The 26823-nt window shown below is 41.9% G+C and overlaps 1 protein-coding gene across 3 annotated transcripts in view; it reads right to left on the reverse strand.

The window, feature by feature from the left end:
* Nucleotides 1–26823, reverse strand: part of CDKL1 (cyclin dependent kinase like 1) — a 54572-nt gene that overhangs the window by 7040 nt on the left and 20709 nt on the right. For all 3 annotated transcript variants that reach the window (XM_036839869.1, XM_036839849.1, XM_036839859.1), the window contains exons 3-7: nucleotides 17362–17483; nucleotides 7049–7121; nucleotides 4558–4648; nucleotides 3773–3973; nucleotides 807–889 (exon numbers count right to left, since the gene is read on the reverse strand). In XM_036839869.1, the coding sequence (XP_036695764.1) occupies nucleotides 807–889; nucleotides 3773–3973; nucleotides 4558–4648; nucleotides 7049–7121; nucleotides 17362–17483 (570 nt within the window). The remainder of the gene's footprint in view (nucleotides 1–806; nucleotides 890–3772; nucleotides 3974–4557; nucleotides 4649–7048; nucleotides 7122–17361; nucleotides 17484–26823) is intronic.

Here is a 26823-nt window from a genome sequence, read left to right on the forward strand (position 1 = left end):
TATGGACACCAAGGGGGAAAAGGGTGGGGGTGGGATGAACTGGGAGATTGGGATTGACATATATACACTAATATGTATAAAATAGATAACTAATGAGAACCTGCTGTATAGCACAGGGAACTCCACTTCGCTGTACAGTAGACGCTAACACAACATTGTAAAACAACTGTACACCAATTAAAAAAAAGAATGCCATATCTTTATGCCTTTGTCTAATAGTTTCATTGGAATAAATTCTTGAAAGTGGGTTAGGATATGCACGTTTGAAATTTTTTTCAATTTTTGAAAAATAAGTGTTTTCCCCACATTGGCCATAGAAGACAGGTATGAGAGTAAGGCTGGCCAAGCAAGTTCATCACCGTTTTCCCCTAGTCTGGGAGTGAAAGCACAGTAGAGTAGGGGGTTTGGACAACGCTAGATTTTCCCTGGATGAGTCATTGTCTAAAAGTTAATTGGCTCTGAGCTTCATAGCTTCCACTGCTGAAAATGATGAAGGACAGGTGAGGCTGGGGCAGGTAGCTCTGCATTCCTGTCCAACATGCTGGCTAAGCTCTGCTATCAGCAATCTATAAATTAGCACTGAAGACCATGATCTTGCTAGCCAATTTGCCCCAGTTTTCTTTTTTACTCTTAGACTGATCTTCCATTGCAAAGTGGACCATGGGGCTCAGGGTGGTGCATAGCTACCAAAACCTAGTTAGCCTGCAACTCCTCACGTACATTCATCGAGTGAGAATGATCCCCCTTAAACACCCTGGTAACCTTAGCCCTGACGTGCAGAGCTCTTTCCAAAATGGGTCACTCACCATATCTTCAGGGTCTGGAATTTTTACCCCACTGAAGTACTGATTTGTGCTAAATACTTGATGGTGCCTAGGAATGAGGTCTCCTTTGGACAAGAAGAAAGAGAAAGGTAAAATTAGATAGGTTGTATATATTACAAAATACTGAGTATAGCTCCCTGAAATTAACACGATATTATAAATCAACTATACGTCAATAAAAATTTAAAAGAACAAAACCAAAAAAACCCACAGAAAATAAATAGAAAATAAAGTCTTTTTCATCCTCTCAAAAAAAAATTAGATCAGTTAGCAAGCACTGCTCTATAGTTTCCTTCCATTGGTGCTGTGTTGGTCAGTGCCTATACCTACAAAGGCTGCAATTTGCTTCTCCAATCAGAGGGAGAGGCACTGAGGGAACTTGCAACAAACTGTGCCGAGACCCACAGTGGGTGGAGTACTGTGTTAGGCACAGAGGAGGCATGAACGGAAACTGAAGGCTGCAACGTTCTTGTCCCTCAAAGGTTCACAAAGTGTTTCAGGAGTCCAAACCAAACAACTCAGAAGCGTGTGCGCACACACACACATACACACACTAACAAATAATGGCTTTGTTTAAATAGCAAAAGTATGTTGGAGAGGGTGTGGAGAAAAGGGAACCCTCTTGCACTGTTGGTGGGAATGTAAATTGAAACAGCCACTATGGAGAACAGTATGGAGGTTCCTTAAAAAACTAAAAATAGAACTACCATATGACCCAGCAATCCCACTACTGGGCGTATACCCTGAGAAAACTATAATTCAAAAAGATACATGCACCCCAATGTGCACTGCAGCATTATTTACAATAGCCAGGTCATGGAAGCAACCTAAATGCCCATCAACAGGAGAATGGATAGAGGAGATGTGGCACATATATACAATGGAATATTACTCAGCCATAAAAAGGAACGAAATTGGGTCATTTGTAGAGATGTGGGTGGATCTAGAGACTGTCATACAGAGTGAAGTAAGTCAGAAAGAGAAAAACAAATATCGTATATTAATGCATATTTGTGGAATCTAGAAAAATGGTACAGATGAACCATTTGCAGGGCAGAAATAGAGACACAGATGTAGAGAACAAATGTATGGACACCAAGGGGAGGAAGCGGCGGGGGATGGTGGTGGTGGTGTGATGAATTGGGAGATTAGGATTGACATGTATACACCAATATGTATAAAATAGATAAGTAATAAGAACCTGCTGCATAAAAAATAATTAAATTGAATTAAATTTTAAAAAATAGCAAAAGTGCAACAACCACAAATCAAAATCGTATTCACTGAATACTGATGGGTCGAGATAAAAGTTTATTGGCCTAGCGCTTAGAACAGTGCCTGACACGTAGCAAGCACTCAATAAATATCTGAGAAAGGAAGGGTTAGGGTTAGGAAAGGAGCAGAGAAAGGGAAGGAGGGAGGGAGGAAACAAAGCATGGAAGATCTAGCTAGAAGGAATATGTTTCCAAATTGGAACCACCTTTACTTGTTACACCAAATAGCAATCACTTGGAAATCCCACTTTATGTACTGTTTAGAAGCACTTAAGATGTGAAGTAATAAAACAAAAGGAGCATTTATATATTCTGGGGGATTATGTGAGGCTCACCTGCCCACATTTCAGCCAAATAAGCTAAAATCGCCCTCATGTAAAATTCCAGGGATATGACATCTGAAGAGGAATTTTGTTCAGAGAACAGACGGAGATGCTCAGAAGGGCGCCCCTGGCACACCCAGGCCCACTTCCCAGAGCACAGTGAACAGTGAAAGCCTGCCAGCCAGGGCCCCGGAAACGCTGCTATTGGACTGGGCTGGAGTTCCGACCTCAGGGTATCAAGTTGTCTAAATTCACCAGTTTGTCGGAACTTTACCTTTCACTCAAACCCAAAAACTGCCGTCCTTGCCCATTTTGGACGAGCAGCCAAAATACGCTCTCTAATGCCTTGTCCCAGGTCTCAGTGAGCTTCCTCATGAGCACATTGTCTGTACCTTAATAACCTTCTTCCACCAGAGAGCTGGGGGGTAGGACGTGGACATAGTGCCCTAAAATCACTGGGAAAACACAGCAAAGGAAGGCTTAGTGCCCCTGGCAGGGCTCCAAGGTGACTTACATGTCACTCAACAAAAGCTACCAGCAAATATTTACTGCCTACTGTGTGCAGATGTTGGTGGTGGATAAATAGAAATAAAAGACAGGATCTCAGCCTCAGGCAGCTTACAGTACCTTTGGAATGATGCAAGCACAAGACACAAGTACAAGACAAGACATGGCCACAGCAGATGCTACATGAGTTTCAAGGAAGAAAAGTTTGCTTTAAACTGGGAGTCATAGCTCAACCCCCTGACTTCTGAAGGGATCAATCACTGCTCACAAATCTCTTCATCTGTCCCTTCCTTCCCCCTCTTCTCCTCCCCCCTATTCCCCAAGAGTAGAAACAAAGGAAAGGACTTTGGGGTGGGGAAGTAAAACAAGAAGGGTGACATAAGAAGAACCAGGCTTTCTTCCTGACACTTAGAAGGTTGAGCGTCTTCTAAATAGCATCTGAATAATGCAAACTAGCCTGACAGGCTGGAGTCAAGGACATCCAGAGAATGAATTACCACATCATAATAAATGAAGCGAAACACAACAGCATTCTGTAAGCTGCTAGGCCCTTATAGAAATGTATGTTTTTATTGTTGTTATCATCATTATTCGGAGTTTAACTTGATCCAAACTACGTTGAAGAGAGAATCTTGTGTCTTTTTGGACAATTAGAACATACTCAAAATTGTTGATTCTTTTTCTTAAAACAAACCCGGACACCTTTCATGGAGCCCTTTCCTTGAGACTTTCCCTCTTTGTGACTGTAAAGGGCATTAGATGAGACTAGGAACTTGGCTCTGCCCAGCACTGACACGGGTAAAACTATCCAGTTTTCAAAAGGCGGGACAGAAACACCACTTACCCAAGGTTTTCCTAATCAGATAGAGCTGATCCACATCTGATTTTCCGGGCCACAGAGGCACTCCTGACAGCAGCTCAGCAAAGACACAGCCAATTGCCCAAACATCTACTGGGGGGCCGTACTGCATGTCCCCCACCAACAGCTCTGGGGAGCGGTACCACCTGGTGGCCACGTAGTCTGTGTAGTAGTCACTCGGTCCAGCTGGCCAGTGATGGGACATGGAAAAGAGAGAGAGCAGTGCAAGCGAGGAATCAAAACCAGGAGGGGGAAGACCTGAGAAATCAAGCTTGTGTTCCATCTGTGGCTTTCCTAAATCAGTGGTTCAATACTGGTTGTACATTCAAATCACTTGGAATACAGTATTTTTAAAATTACTGGTGTTTGGGCACCCCCCAGTCCAATTAAACCAGAATCCCTGGAGGGGTATCAGTATAGTTTTTATAGTTAGAGCTTATAGTTTCCCAGATGATTCTAATCTACAGCTGAGGTTGAAAACCACTCTTCTAAAATAGTAGTTCTAAAAAGTACTATTTTAGCAAAACATGGTAGAAACCAGGAGGGTAACATACTTTTTAATAAGCACTTTACTGTGGTAAAATTTACAGATAGCATACATTTTAAACCAGTGTATATCTACATGTTTTCAATTAATTGCAGACGTGTAATTTATAGCAAGCTTATGCCCTAAATATACAGGAACCAGCTTTCTATAGCATTTAGATTCTTTATCATATTAAAAATCTTTCCAGCTTTGACACTTAACTAAAGAAAACTTCAATACTCACTCAAAAGCCGAGCGAATCCAAAGTCACAAAGCTTAATCACAGAATGTTTTGTGATAAGGATGTTTTCTGGCTTTACATCTCTGTGTATGCACTAATCACAAACATCAAACCAAAGCAGATTAAAAAGGAGCAACTATAACACAGGGACTAAATAAAACATATGAATATTTGGCAAATATTTGAGAAATTGTTTGAACCTCTCACTGGCCTTTTGGAAAACAGACTACAAAACAGCAGCCTAAAATAAACCTAGTACCATACCCATCATAGCCTGAGTCAGCCCAAACTCCTGAAGGGCCCCTAAAGACCAACAAGTGTGAAAGGCAAAATGAAAGTAGGGTAGCCAGATAAACAACAAATAATTTTTTAGTATAAGTATGCCCCACGCAATGTTAGGGACATATTTATACTGAAGTGTTATGATTGTTTACCTGAAATTCACATTTCACTGGGTGTCCTGTATTTAATCTTGCTACCTCAGGTGACAGGGAAAATGTTAAAAGGCCTCTGGGTGAGGCCTGCAGCGTGGCTGCAGGAGCTGCAAGTTGGTGCCTAAGCAGAATTCACAATCCAGTTGTTTAACTGAGAACAGAACACATTCCGCCTGGTAAACAGGACAAGCCCTGGGCCTACTGAGATAAGCTGGGAAAGAGAAGGGCGGGAAGCAGCAGCTTGCCAAGAGACCTCCCTTCCAGCTCTGACATTCGTCCCCACCAGATAAATAAGAGCAGGCAGTGCTCACCCTCTGGGGAGTCGCTAGATGTCAGCTCCATCCCACACACATCCAGCCTTCTTTCTGTGCCTCCACCCCACGGGATGTAGCCCCCATGCCAGGGTTTAGACACAAATCACCTGTGGTTTCCAAACCACAGCTGACATTGCTTAACAGGGTGATGCTGGAAGAATGTTTAAGAATCTTCACATGATTTTCTTATTAAATAGCAATTTTTTGGCAAGGAACAAATCAACAACCTAATTAAAATTACACAAAAACAACTGTGGGGTCATCGTACTGTCCAGGTTCCTAATAACCTTCCCTTCTTCCAAGTGTTTTCCTCTCTGGAGGAGAATGCTGGAGCCTTCTGCAATCTGAGAGACCCTCTCTGGCTTGTGGCTGATACCCTGGGATGTTCTTGACTCTCTAGAATCTGGAGAGATGACAGAGTTTCCTCTTGGGCCTGGCCTAGTTCTCACTCCAAAGGATCTTCAGGGTGAGACCTCAGTGTGTTTCCCCATGGGTATTTATTATTCTGGAAAAACTGGGGGGAGACAGTTTCTGAATTATTTTATTACAAACTATCTGATTCTCAGCAATTAATGGCCCTGAGATCTCCACTTTTTTTACCACTGGCTTCAAATATTACTATAAATGGGTACACCCCTGAATATCATGATGACAGATGGTCAGAAGTACTTGTAAGCAAGAATGTGCTCTTATTCTGTTCTGGGAATTCTTTACAAGTTTCTACAACCCTCCCCCCATGCACATGTGGCCAAACAGCTTCAGGGGCTCTCCAGGGAACTGTGGTATGCATTATATTTGTTCTTAGTGTCTCTGCTTTTCCCCACCAGGGCCTTTCTGCAGTCTCTCTTGCTCCTCCGTCCTAAAACCTGCTCTCAGGAAACTGCTAGACCTCACTCGCAGTACCTATAAGGTGTTCACGCTCCCTGCTACGCATGCATTTGGACAAGGATTGTAGCCTTGAGCTAGGTGGAGAATCAGCAGGGAGAAGTGCTGCCTACTCTCATATTTGCTTGTCTGGGAAGGCAGCTTCAGGAAAAAAAAAACCATTTAGAACAGCGTGAGGAAGGGGATTCAGCCCCACCAGTGAAATTGGACCCTGGCTGTTGTCAGGATGACATATTGCAGTAAATTGCCCTTGTGGCCAAAATGAAGCTCTGATGTTGGAGTCTGGCTTCTGTGCACGGGGACTGGGCCATGTTGTATTGGAAGGAACAGCAGGCTTCCCAGCATCTGTGAAGTCACACCACCTGGGCAGCGGTCCACTGTGCTTCCCGCCAGCCTTGCTGTGGCTGGGAGCGCTAGAGGTTTCCACTGGCTGCTTTGTTGCAGACTTGGCACCTCTATCTCACCAATGCAGACACTAGTACGTGTGCATTGCACTTGAGACTCCACGTACTGCACTCAACAAGCATGAGCCACCTGGGGTTCCCCTCCCCAATTTCAGAGTATTTTGAGGGTTCCAGACCAACACGGACTCCAAGTGAATGGGATTCTACCTTAAATCTGAGCAGTTCCTAAGCAACGTAAAAATAACTACTTTCTTAAAATCATAAAAATGCATCTTTAAAACCTGAACAAGAAGACCTAGCGAGGTTGGCATTTTTAGCGTCTACTTACTCCAACCAGGCTTACGAAGATTTGGGTAAAAAATTCTATCCACAAAAGTATGATATAAACTTCGTACAAAGGCTCCACCTCAGCTTAAGGGCAGCCTTCTGGTTTTTAGAGGGAGATCATGAGACTTACATTGTGTTTATGGCAGAAATTTACGGCTTGCAATGTCTGCCAAGTTATGCTCTTCACAAGATGTTCTGGTACCCTATTAAAGAAAAAAAAAAAGCAACACAGACACATTCTTTAGTGTTGCCATGGAATTCAGCTCAAAAAAGAAAAAAGCAAACCAAGATAGGCTTAAGTAGTGGAAAATCCTAGGTCACACATACGGTCATCCAACTCATGCGACAGGCATTCCAGGGGTCCAAAGTGTAGAGAACACGTGATCAGAACACTGCTGAATTCCAGGGACAGCAAGGTCACAACAATGTAACATCTACGTCTAGAGGGAGGGACCAGGAAGACCCACAGGGATTTCAACCAGTACTTAAGACCACCTACCTCGAATATCTGTGGCACCACTGGGAACCTGCCTGGTAACTTGAGCTCCGTCTCTATAAGGAGCTTTTTGTTGATGGCAAGTTATTAGTAAATATCAAGCATGAAAGATGCTGTTTATTTTTTCAAGTTGCCCCAACTGATGGCCTTGAAGCTGAGCTCATCTTCCACAGGTGGGCACATGGTTTCTTCAGATTCCCTAGGCAGCACTTTTTTTTTTTTGGATTTATTTATTTATTTATGCTTGCATTGGGTCTTCGTTGCTGCGTGCGGGCTCCCCTCTAGGCTTCACGGCACGTGGGATCTTCCCAGACCAGGGATCGAACCCGTGACCCCTGCATTGGCAGGCGGACTCCAAACCACTGCGCCACCAGGGAAGTCCCAGCACTTTTTTTTTTTTTAAGGTAATGAGGATTTTACTCATGGTAAGGAAGAGGTTTACATTGCACACCAGGCAACAGAAGGTCAGAATAAGTAGACGCCCACGTAGGCATCTTGGTTCCTTCCTCACACCGCTCCTCTCTGGTAGCTGGGTGCATCCTGTTCACATCTCCCTGCCCCGTCCTCTATTACAGCATCTAAACCTCATGCCACTGCTCCCAGCACTTCCTCCCTGACTCTAAGCTTACATAACCAGGGCAACCAGTGGCCCCAGTAGGTCCTTCGTGTGAATCAGAAAACAGTACCTGCTCTGAGAGCATTTTTTAAAAAAATATTAGGCAATGAGCAAAACGAACTACAGAGAGAGTACATTTATTTTCAAAGACCCCCGCCCACCAGTTAGACTTAACTGTTTTTACAAATCAAACATTAAACAATGTTGTTGTGATCCTCAGCCAGAACTAATATGTACACCAGGGAGGAAACTCTGGAGTACTTGTGTCAAGGTGACCCAAAAAAGTCACTTCCAGCCTCCGGGAGGGGCTATGAGGCCACCGTTGTCACAGGCCAGATGTTCAGGAAATCCTTTCAAGCAGATAAGGGGAAGCTGGAACAGGGGACAATGTGGAGGAAATGAAGAGGCCACTTCCATGAAGAAGAGCTGGGACATTCCTGGGCTGAAGTAGCTGTTCTCCAAATTCCCTTCCTTATTCTAGCGACATAAAGGTACAGATGCCAGAAAATCTCACCTGTCTAGAAAGAAGGCCTAGAAAAATACAACTAAGAAGAGGACATTTCAGGGGACGTGCTTTCCCCCAGCCTCCATTTTTTACCCAGAAAATAATAGAACATATTCTGATTATGTAATGAATTAAGTATTAATATAAGGTTATTCAGTACCAGGCAATTTTAGTCTCTAAGAACATTTCCCAAAAGAAATTACACAAAAAGAGCATTTAAAAGTAAATTATAATAGCGTATCATTAGCGCTCCTCTAACACTAAGCACCTTGTTACACAGTTTTCAAACGTAAAAATTCTGTTCAAGCTACCCAGTGTCGTCTTGGGTCAGCTACTCACTCCACTTTTTTTTTTAATATATATTTTATTTATTTATTTATTATTTATTTATTTAGGCTGGGCCAGTCTCAGCTTCGGCACACGGGATCCTCGTTGGGCATGCGTGATCTTTCAGTTGCGGCATGCAGACTTCTTAGTTGTGGCTTGCAGACTTCTTAGTTGCAGCATGCAGACTCTTAGTTGTGCGTGCATGAGGGATCTAGTTCCCCGACCAGGGATCAAACCCGGACCTACTGCATCCGGAGCACAGAGTCCCACCCACTGGACCACCAGGGAAGTCCCTCACTTCACTTCTTGATTACTCTGTTTCTGCTCTGGAATGCCAGGGCCTCAGATTCTATCTCTAAGACCCTTTTTAGCTGAGGATGATAGGAGCCAGGTTTTTCAGTGTTGGTGGAGGGAGTTACAGATACGGAAAGGAAGAAAAATAGAATCTATTCTGTGGCGCCTCACTGGGACTGGATACACACGTATGTACAGAGGGTGCTGTGCTGAAAAGGGTGCTATCTTATACACGTGCTCCAGAAAGCTTTTCTGCTTAGGACAACATCTGACGTAGTGGTTAAGGTGATGAGAAGCGGCCCAATTTGGACTATATTTTAAAAATAGGGCCTTCAGGATTTTCTGAGAGATTGGATGTGAGATTCAGAGAGAAATCAAGGAATGACACCAAGTAATTAGCCTAAGTTGCTGGTTTATGGTGGGGCCCTTTACTGTGGAGAACACTGGGGGAGAAGCCGGTTTCGGGGAGGGGAAGGGAGGGTGGCTGGGTGAGATGCTTCTCAGCCATACAAGGGAAGACTCTGGGAAAGGAGTCCTGAATTCAGAAGGAAGGTCCAGAAGGATAAATTTGGGAAGCATAAGCATAAGGATGGGACTTACAGGCCTAGGAGTGGATGAAACCACTTAAGGAATGAATCCAGAAAAAAGAAAAGAAGGTCAAGCCCTGAGGCCCTGCAACATGTAGAGATCAGAAAGAGCAGGGGGACCCAGCAAGAGACTGGGGTTGAACACCAAGTGAACTAAGATGACACTCAAGAGAACACAGTGTCACTGAAGCCAACTGAAAAAAGTGCTTCAAAGGACTTCTGGGTTAAGATGGTGGATTAAACACACCCATCTATTTCACTCTCTCCTGAAACCTAACTAGAACGACACTGAAACTCAATCTAAATATAATAAGACATCATCTCACCCTCAGGCAGCTTATAGTATCTTTGGGAAAATAAAAGTACAAGACAAGACATGGTGACAGCAGGTGAGAGCTACAGCTGTCCCTCTGGAGCCCACTGAGCTGTGGTCCAGCTTGACGGAGGTACTCCCTCCAGGGAGGGTGGAATGGAATCCATCTTCCACTCGTGGGAAGACGTGCAGGAGAAGTGCACTCCTGGGTCCTCCACCAGTGTGACCTCGCGGCACTCCTCCTGCCTGCTTTGGGGACTTTGTTTCACCCCCAGGAACATAAAAGCTTCCCAAGTGTTCGGCTCCAAGGAGGAGTAAGGGGGTATCATTAGAAATGTCTGTGGTCTAGATTTCTGTGTGACTGTACCATCATTTTAGCCAATTGGAGACAGAGATCCTTGGCCACACTAAGTAAGCAAACCCAGAAAGAGGAAGACCGGAGATCCAGGAAGTGGTGAATCAAACCATAGAGAAATTCCAAGACGGGATTCAAAGGATGACAGCAAAGGGAAGTCCCAGGAGGACAGCTGGTCAGCGGGCTTGGAGAACAACAAGCCAAACAGATGGAGAATGGGGGTCTAAAGGTAGGATATCACCAAGGGGGCAAAAAAATGAACTAATGGATTACCTGATGTGATTATCCTGTGGAAAAGTATACTGAGAGACTATTAAAAAGAGTGGGAAAAGTTAGCAATAGAATAAGCAAATTTAAAAAGCAAGGCAAATATAATTTGCAGAAAAAATACAAAAAGAAACCTTAGTATGGTAAAATGCTCAGCTATAAGTAATATTTACATAGGCATAATAATGGGAACAGTGGATGCTGAATTAATAAAACTTTAATGTAACTATTTGGGGGGAGAAGGGGAAGCAGAGGAAATAATGGTGTAAGAGAGCTAAATCCTCATCTATCAGAATAGTCTGTAGATAATGTCTAAAAATGTCTAAAAATTAATACATCAAGAAATAGCAGTACATCACTCTTTTTATTACATTACATTGCTAGATTTAATTTGCTAAGGTTTTTTACACCTAAGTTCACAAGGGATATTCATCTGTCATTTTCTTTCCTTGAAATGCCCTCACCTAGTTTTGGTATCAGGTTATAGTGGCCTCACAGTATGATTTGGAAAGTATCTCTTCCTTCTGTATTTTCTGAAAGAGTTTGTGTAGGATTGCTATTATTTCTACCTTATATGTTTGAAGGAATTCATTCATCAAATATTTTAATAATAGAAATCAAAGTAGCATGACTATAAGGAAAAAATATATATAAATCCACATCATTGGTGATAAGGTGAATTGGTTCAGTTTGACAAACCCTATGAGCCGATAATCCCATTTTGAGAACTTCTAAAGAAAAAGTGCAAAAGAAGAAAAATCTTCTTTTTGTAGGAAGATTTTGAGAGTAGAATCATTTATCAGACAAGACACTGAAAATGGCCTCAATGTTCAACAATGGAGGGACAGTTAGATGGTAATGTAACTAGATGTAACATCTTATAGTTAATAATAGATCTAAAAATTATACTGCAGCATATATAGAAATGCACATGAGGGGTTTCCCTGGCGGTCCAGTGGTTAAGACTCCGTGCTTCCACTGCAGGGGGTGCAGGCTAGATCCCAGGTTGGGGAACTAAGATCCCGCATGCCTGCCGAGAGGAGAGGCAGGCGGGAGGGTGGGGAGTGGGGGAGAGAAATGCATATGAGAAAATATTAAGTGAAGAACAGAACTCGGGGGGAAAGTCATCTCATCACAGCAACACGGCGAATGTGGTGCTTCATCTGGAAGGGCAGCCAGCAGCCTGGCTCCTTTTACAATGGTCTTCAGGGTTTTCATATACAGACACTTAGTTCTGTCAGCACACCAAGACAGTATCCATTTCAAAGGGGCAGGTGAACATTACACAAATTTACCAGCCTGATATATAAAGCCAGAATGCTAATTTATCCATCCATCTTTAAATTCTGAGTGCCAGCTTATGCTCTCGTTGTAGGCAATTCCATAGAGAAACTCAAGTTCTAATCAGAATGGTGTTTGATGAGCAAAGAGTTGGAATGAGAGAAAGTACACAGTTTGACTGGTTATTGCCTTTATGCTGAGACAGTTTAATTGCACCCATCTCCAAATTAGGAAGGTGTCCTCCTTAGATAAAACGTATGTAATCAGTCACATCTAACCAGCCCGGCAGCCTCCTATCCCTTTAAGGATGCTTTGCATATCTGCCCCGATGCATAATGTGTTGGTTTCACAAAATAACTCCCAGAAAGCAATCTTCTGTCTCTCCTTCCAAGTTTTGGAAAGGATGGACTATGACCCTAATGTCCTGATAACAAAATTGAAATGAGCAGAGAGAAACCTAAACAACTGCTGTGTGAAAGTGAACAGATCAAACTGCATTTTAAACACATCTTCAGAAATAAGAGAGATGAGAGAGATGACAAAGAAAGACCATGGATCTCTTCCCAGGTTCTCAATACAGTAATGGTCATTTCCACCACTGCTCCTCTGATATTTGTCACGTTACAAGAAGTCAAACAATCAACATCCATTCAAGCTTCACTTCTACACAAGGCTACAACAAAGATGGGGACGAAAGGGCTGGCCAAGCTCCTACAGAAATAATATGTTCTTCGAAATTTATCCTATAGAAATATTTATGCAAGTGATTGTTTACTGTAGCCTTATTATTAGAGAAAAACTCGAAACAATCTAAATATTTATCAATGGGGGGGGTTGAATAAAGAAACCATGGTATATTTGCACCATGGAATTCGATACCATTTTAAAAATATAAAAGTAGAGATGTATGTATGAATAGCGAGACAGCTCCCAAACACACTTAAAAAATGAACAGTATGTAGAGTTCAATCTCTTTAAATATATATATGCATAGAAAAATAATTAGAAAACCATTTCTCAAACTTTATTTCTATATGCTTCTATGTTGCTTGACATTTTTACAACAAACAGTGCATCACTTTAAAAAAGAGATTTTTAGAGTTTTAGAAAATTTCTGGAATTCCATTGTCAGAAACTGAAAACTTGTAGTAATTCCCTTTACCCACCAGATGTTCTTTGAACAAACTATGTGAGAGTCAGAGGAAGGTCTGGTGGTAATGGAATCTGCACAGGAAAAAAATGGGTGAAGTGTCTGGCTGCACTTAGGGGCAGAAAAATGAGAACACCTAAACCAGTTGTTTATGAAACTTTGACAGAGGAGAGACCAATAGTTAATAGAATAACAAGTACAAGGCCTATTCAGTCCTGCAGAAGATAAGGAATATCCTTGTGTGAGAGCAAATATAAGCAACACGAACACAGCACTAGGAATTATAATGGACACGTATTTATGCCACTATAACAGGATATATTCTGGCATAAACTTGCTTGTTAGTAGCAACATGAATGTGAATCTTCTCCAAAAGCCTTCCAAACGAGTTCAAGAAGTTACCAACATCTTACAAGGAGATAAATTAGTATCCATTTCAGATTCAAAGTAGAGATAAGTCTCTGAGTCTGATTTAGCAGGAATTATTTTTAATAATTAAAACATTGCCAAAGTAATAAATGGAACATGGAGATATATAAAAAAACAAAGTGGAAAATATCTATACAATCATCACTCAGAGATAATCTCTATTAAAACGTGTATATTAATTACTTTTCTTTATTTTCTACCTATATATAAATTCTATGAAAGTGAAATGTTTTTTTATTATAGCATTTTTTCTTCATTTTGCAACCACTCATGAACATTTCTCTATGTCAATGTTTGTTTTATCTTATAAGCATGATTCTTAGCAGCTCCACTGTATTCCATTGTAAAGACATACTATAATTTACTTAACCAATCCTCTATCATTGGACATTTCAGTTGTTTCCAATTTTTTTATTATAAACAATACTTTAACAATAGACACTTTTTAAACTAAATATTTACACACATACTCAATTATTTTCTTGTGGTAAATTAACAGAAGTAGACCCACTGCCAAACTGCCCTCTGGACACGTTGCTCTAGCAGTGTACTAATAATTTCCTTTGACAATATTAGGTTTTAGAAATTTTTAATCAAAGTAAGTATTTTTAAATGAAAAATAAAACATTGTTATGATTACTCTTCTTTAAAATCATCTTTAAGGATCAATTTTTCAGTTTGCTGACTCAGTCACTCCACAACAAGTATTGAGAATATACCAAGTGCCAAGAATTAAGCTGAAAATTACTGGGGAGACACAGATGAGGAAGGCACAGCTCTTGCCCTTGAGGATTTTATAGTTTACTGGGCAAACATAAATAATTCCAGAAGATGTAATGGATACCAGAGGAAGGAACTACTGAGTCTCCTAAGGTAGATATCATAAGGAGGTCATCTTTAAGCTGTATCCAAGGGCAAGCAGGAGTTTGCCAGGCAGAGTACAGAAGGTAGGGCAACCCAGGTGTCCTAAAGCCTAGGATGCAAATGACTCCATGGGATTGGAAACTGGTGGGACATGGGGTGATCTTGCAGAGTGAGTGAGATCTTGTATCCCATGCTAGGGGTTTTTACCACCCCAGTAAGCTTTGAGGAGCTATTAAATGACTTATGTAGGGGAGTGGCATGATCCACTTTATATTTTAGAAATTTGTACCCAGAAGTATAGTGATCACAGGACGTTCTTGGGGTAAACGTGCAAACCCAGGGAGGACCAACCTGCCACCAGGCAGGAAAAACATCAGCATTAGCACATTATCTTCTGTTGATATTGTCTAACAGATCACATATGAAACTAAAAGAGAACTGCAGTCTTCTGAGCTCTAGGTATTAGATCATCAACTCATAACACTGTAGAGCTGGAAGTTCTCTTAAATTTTACCTGGTACTAAACTCTCATTTTTAGAGGTAAGGACACCTGTAAGCAACTTGCTAAAGGTCACACAGGTGATGCTGGCCCACTTTTACTGGGAATACACTCACAAAGTTTTATTTTATAGTATAGCTTTATTTTGTAGATCTCTACATTGAAACATAAAGTTTTCCTATGAATTTCAAAATCGTTGGTTGACAGAGTTAATAACATTTACTCCTTAATGATGACAAGCAAAATTCTGAAATAGCATTTAAAAGATCGGAGAATCCAAACAGTCAGGATAATGGAAAATAACTTTTATTTTTAAAACACATACACACACACACACACACACACACACACATCCTTAAACTTCAAAGTAAATGCATATGATCTGACTTAGAATAAATCTTACTTTTCAAACTTGCTCAGTTATTAGTGTTCCTTAAGTCAATCTTATATTTGACAAACCATGGCACAGTGTCATTTGGAAATGAAGCTGCTTGTATTTAACCACACACATGTCTACCAGTCTTTCCCTTCTCTAACCCACCTCTATATTAAAGCATTTTCTGGAACATATATAACAGATTTTAGCCAGTGGAGTTAAAAAAAAATCTGCTTCCAAGACTCTAGTCACTCCTCATCCTGTCTTTTTATTCTTCTGCTTAAACTATATGCTAAAAAAGAACTGACTCCCAATTGCTTTCAACCCCCCACTAATCAGTGTTTCTAAGTGACTCAATCTAACATGATCAATCAAACTCCCTGCAACAACCCCCTAGTTCCACATAGCACGAGTAACTTATACTAGTAGGTTTAATTGAAGTGTCACTTGCAAGCTGTCAAAAGAGCAAATATCAACATAGTCAATGTTTTCTCCCTTGAACACATCATTTCTCTGTATCAATGACTTGCTGAAGGGAGGGAGGTGTCTGTTCTCTTGGCTCCCTCTGGCTGTGTAAATTAACAAGAAAAGCCTGTGCCATGGTCACTAACGAACCATGAACCTCTTTAATCCCATCTGCCCGGAGGTCATGGCAGATCATACATAACCACCACCACCTGACAGAGCAAGCTCTTGGACAAGGCTTGAAAGCCTTGTTGAAAGAGCCTCAGCCTCCAGCCACTGGAGTGCGAATGTGAGCCAGGATGGGGTGCCATTCCATCACTCTGATCTCCAGTGCACTCTGCATATCGTCCTCAGCCAAAGTTGGGCTCCCAGGAACACAGCAAAAGACAGAGAAGAGGAGATATCCTTCCCTGTTCGACTTCTCTGGAGTCTCCTCACCTTGCAAGTCAAAGGCCACCTCCTCCAAGAAGTCTTCTTTGATTGACCCACTTTGAATCATATCTCCCAGGGCCTTCTAATCATTCTACCCTCTCCCTCTGGCACAGTGACTGGTTCCAGGAGTAGCTGCATCACCTGAGCTGAGCCAATCAGTCTTCTACTGGACTTTGTATGCAGACGCTACCTTCTTCTAGAACTTCCTTTCTTCTAGAATGGCTACACAGGTTGATAAAAGTCTGTGGCAATGCTTTCTATTTCACACTTTTCCCTTCCTACCTGCTTCCATCTCACAGCACACACGCATATCCTCCAAAATCAACCCTGTAAAGGAGACTCAACTCCAAGGCAGAATGAAGCCAACACAGAGAGGAAGAGTTGGGAGTCGGTGGTGCCGGGGAGAGGGAGAGAGAGAGAGAGAACGGGCCCCACCTAAGGCACTGTGCCTTAAAGACGCCCAGCTGGGGAGTGGGTGGGAGCCAAAATCCAGCCTGCATTCTGCTCACCCTGGCAAGGAGCGAGCTTCAGAGCAAGGGATCTCACCCCCACCCCCTGCCTTTTTTTTTTCAAACAAAGGCTCTGGCTGCTCACTGAGCCTTCTGCTGCTGCACACAAAGGTGTTGCCTGTGCTAGAAATGTGTTATAAGATCAGCGGGACCTCCAGAGTCACCTCTCCAATCACAGCCACCACCACTTCCTTTTTCACCTACACCCGGCTTCAGTTGGGTTTTTCTGTCATTTGTAACCAAAAAAGTTCTGACCAATAGAGCAGACCGGATACCTGGGTTGCTTCAGATAAAACACCACGTTTGTTTTAGCCTTAAACTTCCTATTAGCCATTGTCCTTGACCTCTTCCTTTCAACCTCCAAGTCCTTATGCTTCCCTAGGCAGGCACGGAGTAACTAATATCCCTCCTTTTCTTTCCTAGAGACTGACATAGCATTTATGCAGAGATAATATACCAAAAAATCAAGTTCAACCGAATAATGTAGTTGCTGCTTTCTTCATGAAAATGATGAGTTATGATTTCTTTCTCAACATTTCCGGTAACCCCTCAGCAGCAGAGTATGCTGGCCAAACACTGGCTGTCCTTGTCTACTGTGAAAAAAGGTCATAACTCATTTTCCCTCGCAAACCCTAGGGTGTTTTGCTGTGTTTTGTTTGTAAACGACAGGTCACTCACCCTCTTTGGTGTTTGTCCAGCTCGTGGAGCACCGTGTGGTCACAGTATTCAAACACCAGGTGAAGCTTCCGCTTCCTCCTGAAGACTTCGATAAGGTTGACGAGGTTGGGATGCTTGAGTTGCTGAAAATACAAAAAGCAAGGTGTTAAAGTGGAAGTGTGAAAGACAGTTTTCTCTAATTTTGGCCCAATAGAAGAAAGTTATTTGTCCTTTAGAAAAATTCTTGTCTTGGATTGATGGAGGCTGTCAATAGCACTATCTTTCTTCTCTTTATGAGCTGTTCGTTAGCAGCCTGCAAGTGAAAAATGATCATGACCCTGGTGGTTAGTGAAGGTAAAAAGAGATATGAGAAGGCTGGGAAAAAAGAATGAAAATGTCCCCTCCTAAAGAGATCTCCCTGATCTCCCTAGACTGCTTCAGTGTCCCTCGTGGGCCCCCTGAAGTATGAATCTTTTGGAATCTTTCAAAACTACTAAGTAATTGTTCAGTTGATTGTTTAATGTCCTCTGCTGCCAACAGATATAATGGACACATTCTATAGAATATAAGAACCATGACAAACATCAGGGTCTGTGTTCTCTTGTTTACGCAGAATGATGTTGTATTCCCCGCATGGGACCTTGCACATAATAGGCATTCGATCATTATTTGTGAATGAATGAGTAAATCAGGTTTCCTAGGCTGATGAAACCTTTGAAAAGAGAAAAATGAGGAAGAGACTCTCCAATCTGATATGCCTGAAGGAGTGTATCTAGAAAACACAGGCAGGAATGAATGTCGGTGTTGACAGAGATAAATCTTGTACTTACCTTTCTGGCCCCTCCTTGTCCATGATCTTACTGGAAACACTACAACTAAGCAAACTACTGTGAAGAGAGCAAAAATGGTTAACTTTCTTTAGGGCTTGAAGGCCTCCGGGCAGTGATCTAAGAGAGCAAAAGAGGAAGCCGAAAAGCTTCTTAAGGCCTAGTCTCAGAAATCAGGTGATATAACTTCTGCCTCATTCTAGTGGTCAAAGCAATCATGAGACCCCCCCCAGATCCAGCCCAGGATGAAATACCACGAGGAGAGCAGGGCGCAGGTGTCCCAGCTGAGCTCAGCCCCTGCCAGCCCTCACCTAATTCGGCTACGTGGGCGAGCCCACGCAAGACCCCCTGAAGGAGCACGCAGCCAAGGCACAGCTGTGAGAAGTAAGAAATCATTCTTTTTTAAGCTACTAAGTTTTGAGGAGGTTTGTTAATGCAGCACTAGATAATAACCCTGTAGCAGAATCACCAGGGGAACTTTTGAAAACTGCAGATGCCCCAGCACCACCCCCAGAGATCCTGAATTGGTCTTGGACAGGGGCCCAGCCATCTGGTTTATTTCCCCAAATTCTCCAGGTGATTTGATATGTAGACAGAGGTATTAATCATAGGTAAACAGATATTTCATAAATGGTAAAAGACAGAAGGAGAAAAACTGAAGTTCTTGAACTGCACACTCTAGCACAATTGTATAGATAGTGAGAAGAGAAACAGTCATCAAGAGAAATACTAAAGAAGACAATTATTTTCTCATTTTCTTTGTAAAACCCCTCTATCTTCAAGATGTGAAATTCCTGCTCCAGCGATTACACTTGGTGAAACAAATATAAAACAGCCAAGACACTCTAAAGCCCATTAGCCACACTGGGGCCTTAGAACAGAAGGCACTCCAGGCTATAAAGCCCCAGATTCACGTTCCCATAGCTGGAAACTTTTCGCCTGAACTAACACTTTCCAGATATAGGAGGACAGAACTGACTGCTGTTTTAAACCAAAGAATTGCATTGGCTCAGATGTCTCAAACAGAAAGCAAACAAGCAAGTTTAAAGGGGGTAAATAGCAGCTTTATGACAATTAGCGGAAAGCAGAGATTTTCCTACAGCCTCTGAAAAATAACTGTCCGAAGACCCAGACCTCAAATCTTAGATTCTTTTCATTTTCCATGTTCCATATGTAGTCCTCACATCCTCAGCCAACTTTTTTAGCAAAAGTACAAATGTATCAATTCTACCGAAACAAATACCTGGACCTTCTCAGATGCCAAGACTGGCACCTCCAACTTGTCACATCCATACCTGCAGTGATCACCAGGGGCACTGCTGCCTCAGGATAAAGCCCAAAGATCCTCTCAATTTGACCTCTGCTTACTTCTGCAGCCGCATCTCTTAAACCCTAGACACACTGAATTTCTCTCACTTCTTCAAAGGCTCACACCTCCTCTCACTTCAGGACTTGTTCACCCAGTTCTCTCTCTGAAACACTCGCATCCTCCAGATGGCACTTTCTACGTCTGGCCCGCCTCTGCCCCACCCGACACCCTGGTATGAACTAAAAGAGCTATAACTCCGCAACCCAAGCATGGGGACCATGTGGCAGGTAAAGAGCATTGTCACAGCAGGATCCACTGAACCGAGTGAGACTGTAAATATTATATTACACCCATCTTCCTGTTACTGCACACCTTTTGAAAACCTAGATTCTAATAATTGCTGGATATTCTATTCAAATAACATAGAGATTCTCTCCAATTTTTGTGTATTATAAATAAGGTTTTGATGAACAAGCTACTAGCCAGCTGACCTTGACTTTGAATAATTTAATTTAATGTCTCTAGGCCTCAGTTTTCCATCTGTGAGAGCAGGAAGCTCAAGGGCTGCTGTGACAGCTTCATAACACAAAGCACATGAAACAGTGTCAGGCCACATTGTTCTCTCCAGGAAGCTTAACTGTTAATATTGTTATTGGGGGTTCAATCTATTTCTACTTAGGCTGACTTTCTCCATTCATTTTATTCAACAAGTATTTATCTATCTTAATGTGCTTAAGGCACTCTGCTAGTCCTAAGGATATAGAGACAAACAAAGCAAGTACTTGACCCTACTCTCAAGGAGCCTAGAACCTAGGAGGGGAGACAGATGTGGAACAAGTAACTACAGACATGATAAGTGTTACAAAAAGCCCCCAGGAAAGGGTACCTGGCTCGAGGGTAGTGAGTGGCCCAGGGAAGATCTCCTTGGGGAAGGTGGCCATTTAAGAAGTTAGTTGGGCACCATTTAGAGTCCCAGGAGTACAACATAAAGCTCTAAACAGATATGGCTGAACTGCTTTCCAAAAGGATCAAACATACTTACACCTCTGCCAGGAGTGTGGGAGTACTTTTCACCATACCACTGAGGCGCATATAGACATTTAAGGCTTGTGACGTTTATCGTCAAATTCGAGGGCTTCCAATGCCTCTGGCAACATAGGAGGATGTCATGTGACACTTAAGCCACTTGTCTCTCCTATCCCCTGCCATGAGACAACCTTTATGTAGCTGCAAATAGCCAATGACTTATTTCTCAACTGATTTCCAGAAAATTCTTCATTTAGAAAACTCAATTGCTAAGCCTAAATTCTAATTAGGACTTACAAACATTAAATTATAAATATTTTTAAATAAATTATTAACTCTCTGTAGGTAGCCAGGATTCTGGGTGACCTGAAAACACTCCAGAGCAGCAGATATCTGGGAGCCAGTCCCTGTCCTGGCTGTGTTCTTTGTTATATTATAACAAAGATGTGAGAGTGTCTGCTCAGCCTCTGGCATTGTTCAAGGCACTAGGGACACACTGGTGAATGGGACGGAGGACTCGGGCATTAAGCAAAGAAGTGCCATGAAGAGCCCTCCATATATAAAAGACTAGGCTGCCTTAGAGAAACTGTCCTTAGGAAGTGACTTTGAACTGAGTCCTGGAGGGTGAGAAAGGTCTGACCAGACCAAGGGAAGGGGTGGTGGTAGAGAGATGGTGGCTTTCCAGGCAGAGGACCGGCTCTGACCCAGGAGGGAACTTAGGCCACTTAAGGAACTGCAGGATGGTGTGGTTTGAGTGTCAAGCACATGGAACTGATGCCAGTGAGACAGGCAGAAGGCAGGTCCTGTGGGGCCTTGCAGGACATACTAAGAAATTTACGTTTCATCCTAAGTGCAATGGGAAGCTACCAGAAGTAATTTTTAGCAAGATGTGATAATTTACCATTTGGGTTTTTAAAAGCTCACTATGGTGGCAGGATACAGAATGGCTCAGAGGAGGCAATATGGTGAGAGGAGACCAGTGAAGAGCCTGTTGATAGCTGACAGCTTGGACCAGTGCCGAGGCAGGGGAGATGGCAAGAAAGGCACTGTTTGGAGAGAGATCTTATTATTAGAATAGTCCAGAGGTGGTGATGGACTGGAGGTGAGGCATGGAGGAGAGGGTGTCAAGAATGACCAAAGGTTTGTATAATGGGGGTGGATGGTGGTGCCATGACTCTGGGGAAGGGCAGGTTTTGGGGGGAAGGAACTACTGTTCTGGCATGTTGGGTTGACAGGGACTCCGAGATACCAATACAGTCGTCAGGTCGGCTGGAGTTTGAGTTGAAGATAAAAGCCGGGGAGTCAGCGTGAGTGTAAGCAAAGCCATGGCTAGAAGTGATTGCCCAGAAGAGTGAGCGAGAAGGAAGAGGCCAAGGAACCCCAGCACCCAGATATGTGGTAGATGAGGAGGAAGCAGAGGAGGGGAAAGGGAAGAAGGTCCCCCAAGATAAGAGAGAAGACAGCAGAACGTGACACTACAGAGATATCGTGGAAGGAGGAAGTGGTCCACGGTGATGATGCGCTGAAGAGTCAAGTGGGAAGAAGCCTGAGAGGCGCCCGGGGGGGCGTCCCGAAGGGGTTCGTGTGACCTCACCGGAAGCAGCGTCAGTGCAGTGGTGAGATCAGGAGCCAGATGTGGCGGATTTAGCATCCCCAAACCGTACTCTTCTCTGTTGACTCCCCTGACCTCAGGGGAAGAGCTCAGAGGGACACCTCTGGTCCTGAATCCAGTCTGCAATTGGTAGCCTGGAGGTCTTGATCAAGGCTCCGATATTGTGAATGTTTGCATTGACGAAGGTTTGGATGTTTCTTCTTCAACCTTGAATGGGTTCCTTTAGGGGCATTGGGAGGAATTAGATGAGAGGAACCAAGCAACATGCTGGATGGACTGTCCACAGGCTTACTCAACATGCTTATTATACATAGGAGTCTTAATAGAACAGACTAAATTACCATATGTACTACGAAGATGGAGTTCAGGGCTCTTTTAATTCTAATTCTTTCCTGTTTATGAGTATGTGAAACCAAAGCCTCAGGCCTGGTCTCATTCCTTAGCACTCTGAATTGTGCTGGCTCAATCTTGAGGATGTCAGTGCCTCTTCCCAGGCCAGTCACCATCCTTCAGTTATTCTATACCTAGAAGCCTGGGCCGCCTCAGACTCAGATTTAGTGTCTCTTATATAAAGTTTCTGCCTTTGCTGCTGCTATTTTATTTTGGTCTCCTTTTTATTTTCTCTGCTTTTTGAATATGGATATTTCCTATTATGCTGCGAAGCGAAGCATTTTCTCTGACATTAAAAAAAGAATGCTATTTTCATCCACTGAATTTAACCTGAGCCCCGCTTGGTTTCCCCCGCAGAGCTGAGAAGGCTACACATGCTTCTTGGGCAGCCGCCTCCACCTTGTCATCGGCCCTTTGTCCTCACTGCCCACCTATCCGTTGTGATAAGCTCAGGCTTCTACATCCTCTAAGGTCAAACGTTTGGCCTTAGCATTTTGAAGAATTTTTGACCCAGCTGCCAACATTTCAGATCAGGAAATGTTACTTTAAAACCCTGGTTACCAAGATCCTCTTGAAAACGCTGGCGATCTAGCAATCCTGCAGTCGGTGGCGTCAGTGGGTCGGGACTGAGAAGCAGCTGTCCACGTTAGATAAGGCTGGATACTTGAGTTCATCACAGTCCCAACACGCCCGACCACTCCCTGACACTAAGGCCAAGTGAAAGTTGCCCTTTATCATCACTCTCCAGTATTAATTTTCTTAAAGTTAAAAGTGACATATTTAATGTGCCCATATCTCTATCAAAAGTGGGAAAATGTACAAGCAATAGAAATAACTGCATAGTTTAAGACAAATAAGAAAAAATATATTTGTTTGTGAGAGTGAATCATTTCTCCCGCACCTGCCTGGCCCCTGTAGGTACTGGGTTTGGGACCTCTACCCTAGGGACGCCTCAGCGCTCACACGTTTCTGGATTGACCAGTGTACAGACCATTACATCTGTGGTCTCTCCTATCCCTCAAGTGCTAAGGATTCTCTGGTCTCTGTTCTTTGTGCAGAGCATGGGGGGATATTTATCCTGTCTGTGCTTTAGAGGAAAACAGACCATTTTCTCAAGGATCATATCTTGTTTTCCTTTCAAAAACATTCTTCTTTTCCCACAAATTTGTGGTAAATAAAAAAAGAACAGGGATTAAAGTTTAGAAAGTTGAGAGCTGTCTTGGTAAAATGTTTTTCACAAGCCTTTACAATTTTTGAACTCGACTCTTGGTCTCAGTTACACAGATCCCTTCGCAAGAATCTTTTATCAGTTAACATTCACCCAGAATGGAGAAAAGTGATGTCCCCCTCCTTTATAATAATTAATCCTGGGTACTTCCCAAGGATTCCCAGATCAGCATATTATAACACTCTCAAGAACTTGAGACCCAGCAAGGTTTAGAGCTTGTCTAAACTAAGAAAGAATCAAGGTTCTTCATATTTCCTCTCGTTCTTCCTTCTCACCCGGATGAATGCTCTCAACTAAATCATGCAACTCAATGTAAGAGTTAATAGCAGCAGTACCCAATTTCGCTTTTGATTCAGAAAGAAAGCTCTAGATTTTACCTTTACCTCATTTAAGGACTTAGAACTTCGGAAGTACAAGTATGGTCCTGATAAAATGATACCAGTGAAGAATTCATATCATAAAAATGTCAGTTCTTCTGAAAAATATGTGGATGTAATGCAATTCCAATCAGAATACAAAAAAGATCTTTTTAACTAGATAAAATGGCTTTTATGTTCATACAGAACTATAACTGTTTTAAAATCATCAAGGAAAAAATTGGGTCAACTTGCTTTACCAAATGGTTAAATTTTCTATAAAGCACCTGTAATTGTCGTCATCGTCATCATCATCAACAGCCCAGCAGACTACAGACACAGAAATGAACAAACAGAAGCAGTACCGAGTCTAGAATTAGATCCATATACGTAAGGGAAATTAACATATGACAAAGGTAGTATTTCAATATAGCTGAAAAATGTGCTTTATTTAATAATGATTCTGGGAAAACTGGCTACTCATTGGGAAAATTAGAACCATATCTCATCACCCCATATACAGGAATACATTTTACATACATTAAAACATTTGTAAACATTTAACATAAATATATTAAATGTTTTAATATAAAATAATATAAATAGTAGAAAAAATTTAGGAGAACTTTGTAGGACCTTAGCTTGGGGAGAAAGCATCCTAAAAACAACACAAGAGTTCCAGAAGAAAAAAAAACAAGATAGGTAAGTCTAGCTACATAAAAATAAAATAATGTTGGGAAGATGACAAAAGTTCTGAAGATGGTTGAACTGATGGTTGTATACCAATGTGAATTCACTTAATGCCACTGAAATGTACATTTAAAAATGGTTAAAATGGTAAGTTTTATGATATGTGTATTTTACCATAATAAAAAGATAAAATAATGTTGGTTTGCAAGAGAAAAAAAAACAACAACAAGTGCACTATAAACAATGTCAAAAGACAAATAATTGTCAGGGAAATATTTGTTAAAGTTATGACAAATAGAGAATGGTAGTCCTAATATTACAAAGAAGTTGTATGTACTATGAGGAAAAAGACAACCTAGTGGAAAAAATGGGCAAAAGCTATAAATAGGTAACACATACACAGAAAAGGAAATATAAACCATCAAGAGACATGAAAAGATACTTAATCTCACTAGTAGTAAGAGAAAGGCAAATCAGAGCAACAGCTTGGTGCGACTTTTTTTCCTAACATATAGGAAAACATTCCAAAATTGGTAACATCCAGTGCTGCCCAGGGTACAGGGAAATGGATCTTCTCACACATGGCTGGTTAGAGTGCAAACTGCTACAACTTTTGGGGAGTTTAAGCAATATTTATCAAAATAATATACCCCAAAAACATGGGCAAAAAATCTGAGCAGACACCTCACCAAAGAAAATAAATAGATGGGAAATAAATATATGAAAAGATGATCAACATCTTTTTTCATTAGGGAATTGCAAATTACAAAAACAATGGGATACCATTACACACTTATTTGAGTGGCTAAAGCTGACAACACCAAATGCTAGTGATGATACTGAACAATATGAACTCTCATTCATTGGTGGTGGAAATGCAAAATGGGACAGCCACTTTGGATGACACTTTGGCAGTTCCTTACAAAGCTAAACACAGTTGCACCATAAGGTCCAGCCATCCACTCCTAGGTGTTTACCCAAATGATTTGAAAACTTATATTCACACAAAAACCTGAACACGAATGTTTATAATCGCCAAAAACTGGAAGCAAACAAATTGTCTTCCTATAGGTAAATTGTGCTACATCCATAAAATGGAATATTATTCAGTGATAAAAAGAAATGAGCTATTAAGGCATGAAGAGGCATGTATGAAACAAATGCATATTGTTAGGTGAAAGAAGCCAGTCTAAAAAGACTAAATACTGTATGATTTCAATTATATGACACCCTGGAAAAGGCAAAACTATGGAGACGGTAAAAAGGTCAGTGTTGCCAGGGGTTCAAAGGATATGTGAGAGGGTTGAACAGATGAAACACACAGGATTTTTTAGGACACTGAAACTATGCTGTGTGATACTGCAATGGTGGATATGTGACATTACACATTTGTCAAAACACATAGAACTTTACAGCACAAAGAGTGAACCTTAATGTATGCAAATTTAAAAAAATCATTTAGGAGGTTAGGGAATGCAGAATGTGACAAAAGAATCTAACTGTATTACAAATGAAACCACCGCACTGAAGAGGATTAGGGGAGGAAGTGCTGACCTAAGTAACTTTGGAAATGGGTAGACAGCGTAAGACAAAAGTCAAAAGGAACTACACATAAGCATTATAATCTTGTTGATAAAGCTGTTTCCCATGGGAGTAGGAATTAGCAATTCTGATAATGCTGTACATGTACGTTGGAATTGAACAATGAAGTAAATGAATGTCGGATAGGGAAGCCAGGTTCTCCCTGTTAGCGCGGGACTTTACATCTAAGCAAGGAGAGGAGGCTAGTGTAATTCATGATCCAATCCATGCACGGACTAGAGCCGGAGGCACCAGTATAAAGTCATGTTTAGTTTAAGATAGATACAGACACAAATAGGAATAACGATAGCTAAGTGTATACACACAGGTTAGTATGCACACATACATTACCTTGCTTCCTCAGCTGCGAGGGCCTAGAAACAACCACATCCAGTAGCAACAGCTACTCCTAGTGTTCAGATCTTAGTCTCTAATACCATTCTCCAATAAAAGGAACCAGGGCT

Source organism: Balaenoptera musculus, chromosome 2 (genome assembly GCF_009873245.2).
Source record: "Balaenoptera musculus isolate JJ_BM4_2016_0621 chromosome 2, mBalMus1.pri.v3, whole genome shotgun sequence".
Taxonomy (NCBI): domain Eukaryota; kingdom Metazoa; phylum Chordata; class Mammalia; order Artiodactyla; family Balaenopteridae; genus Balaenoptera; species Balaenoptera musculus.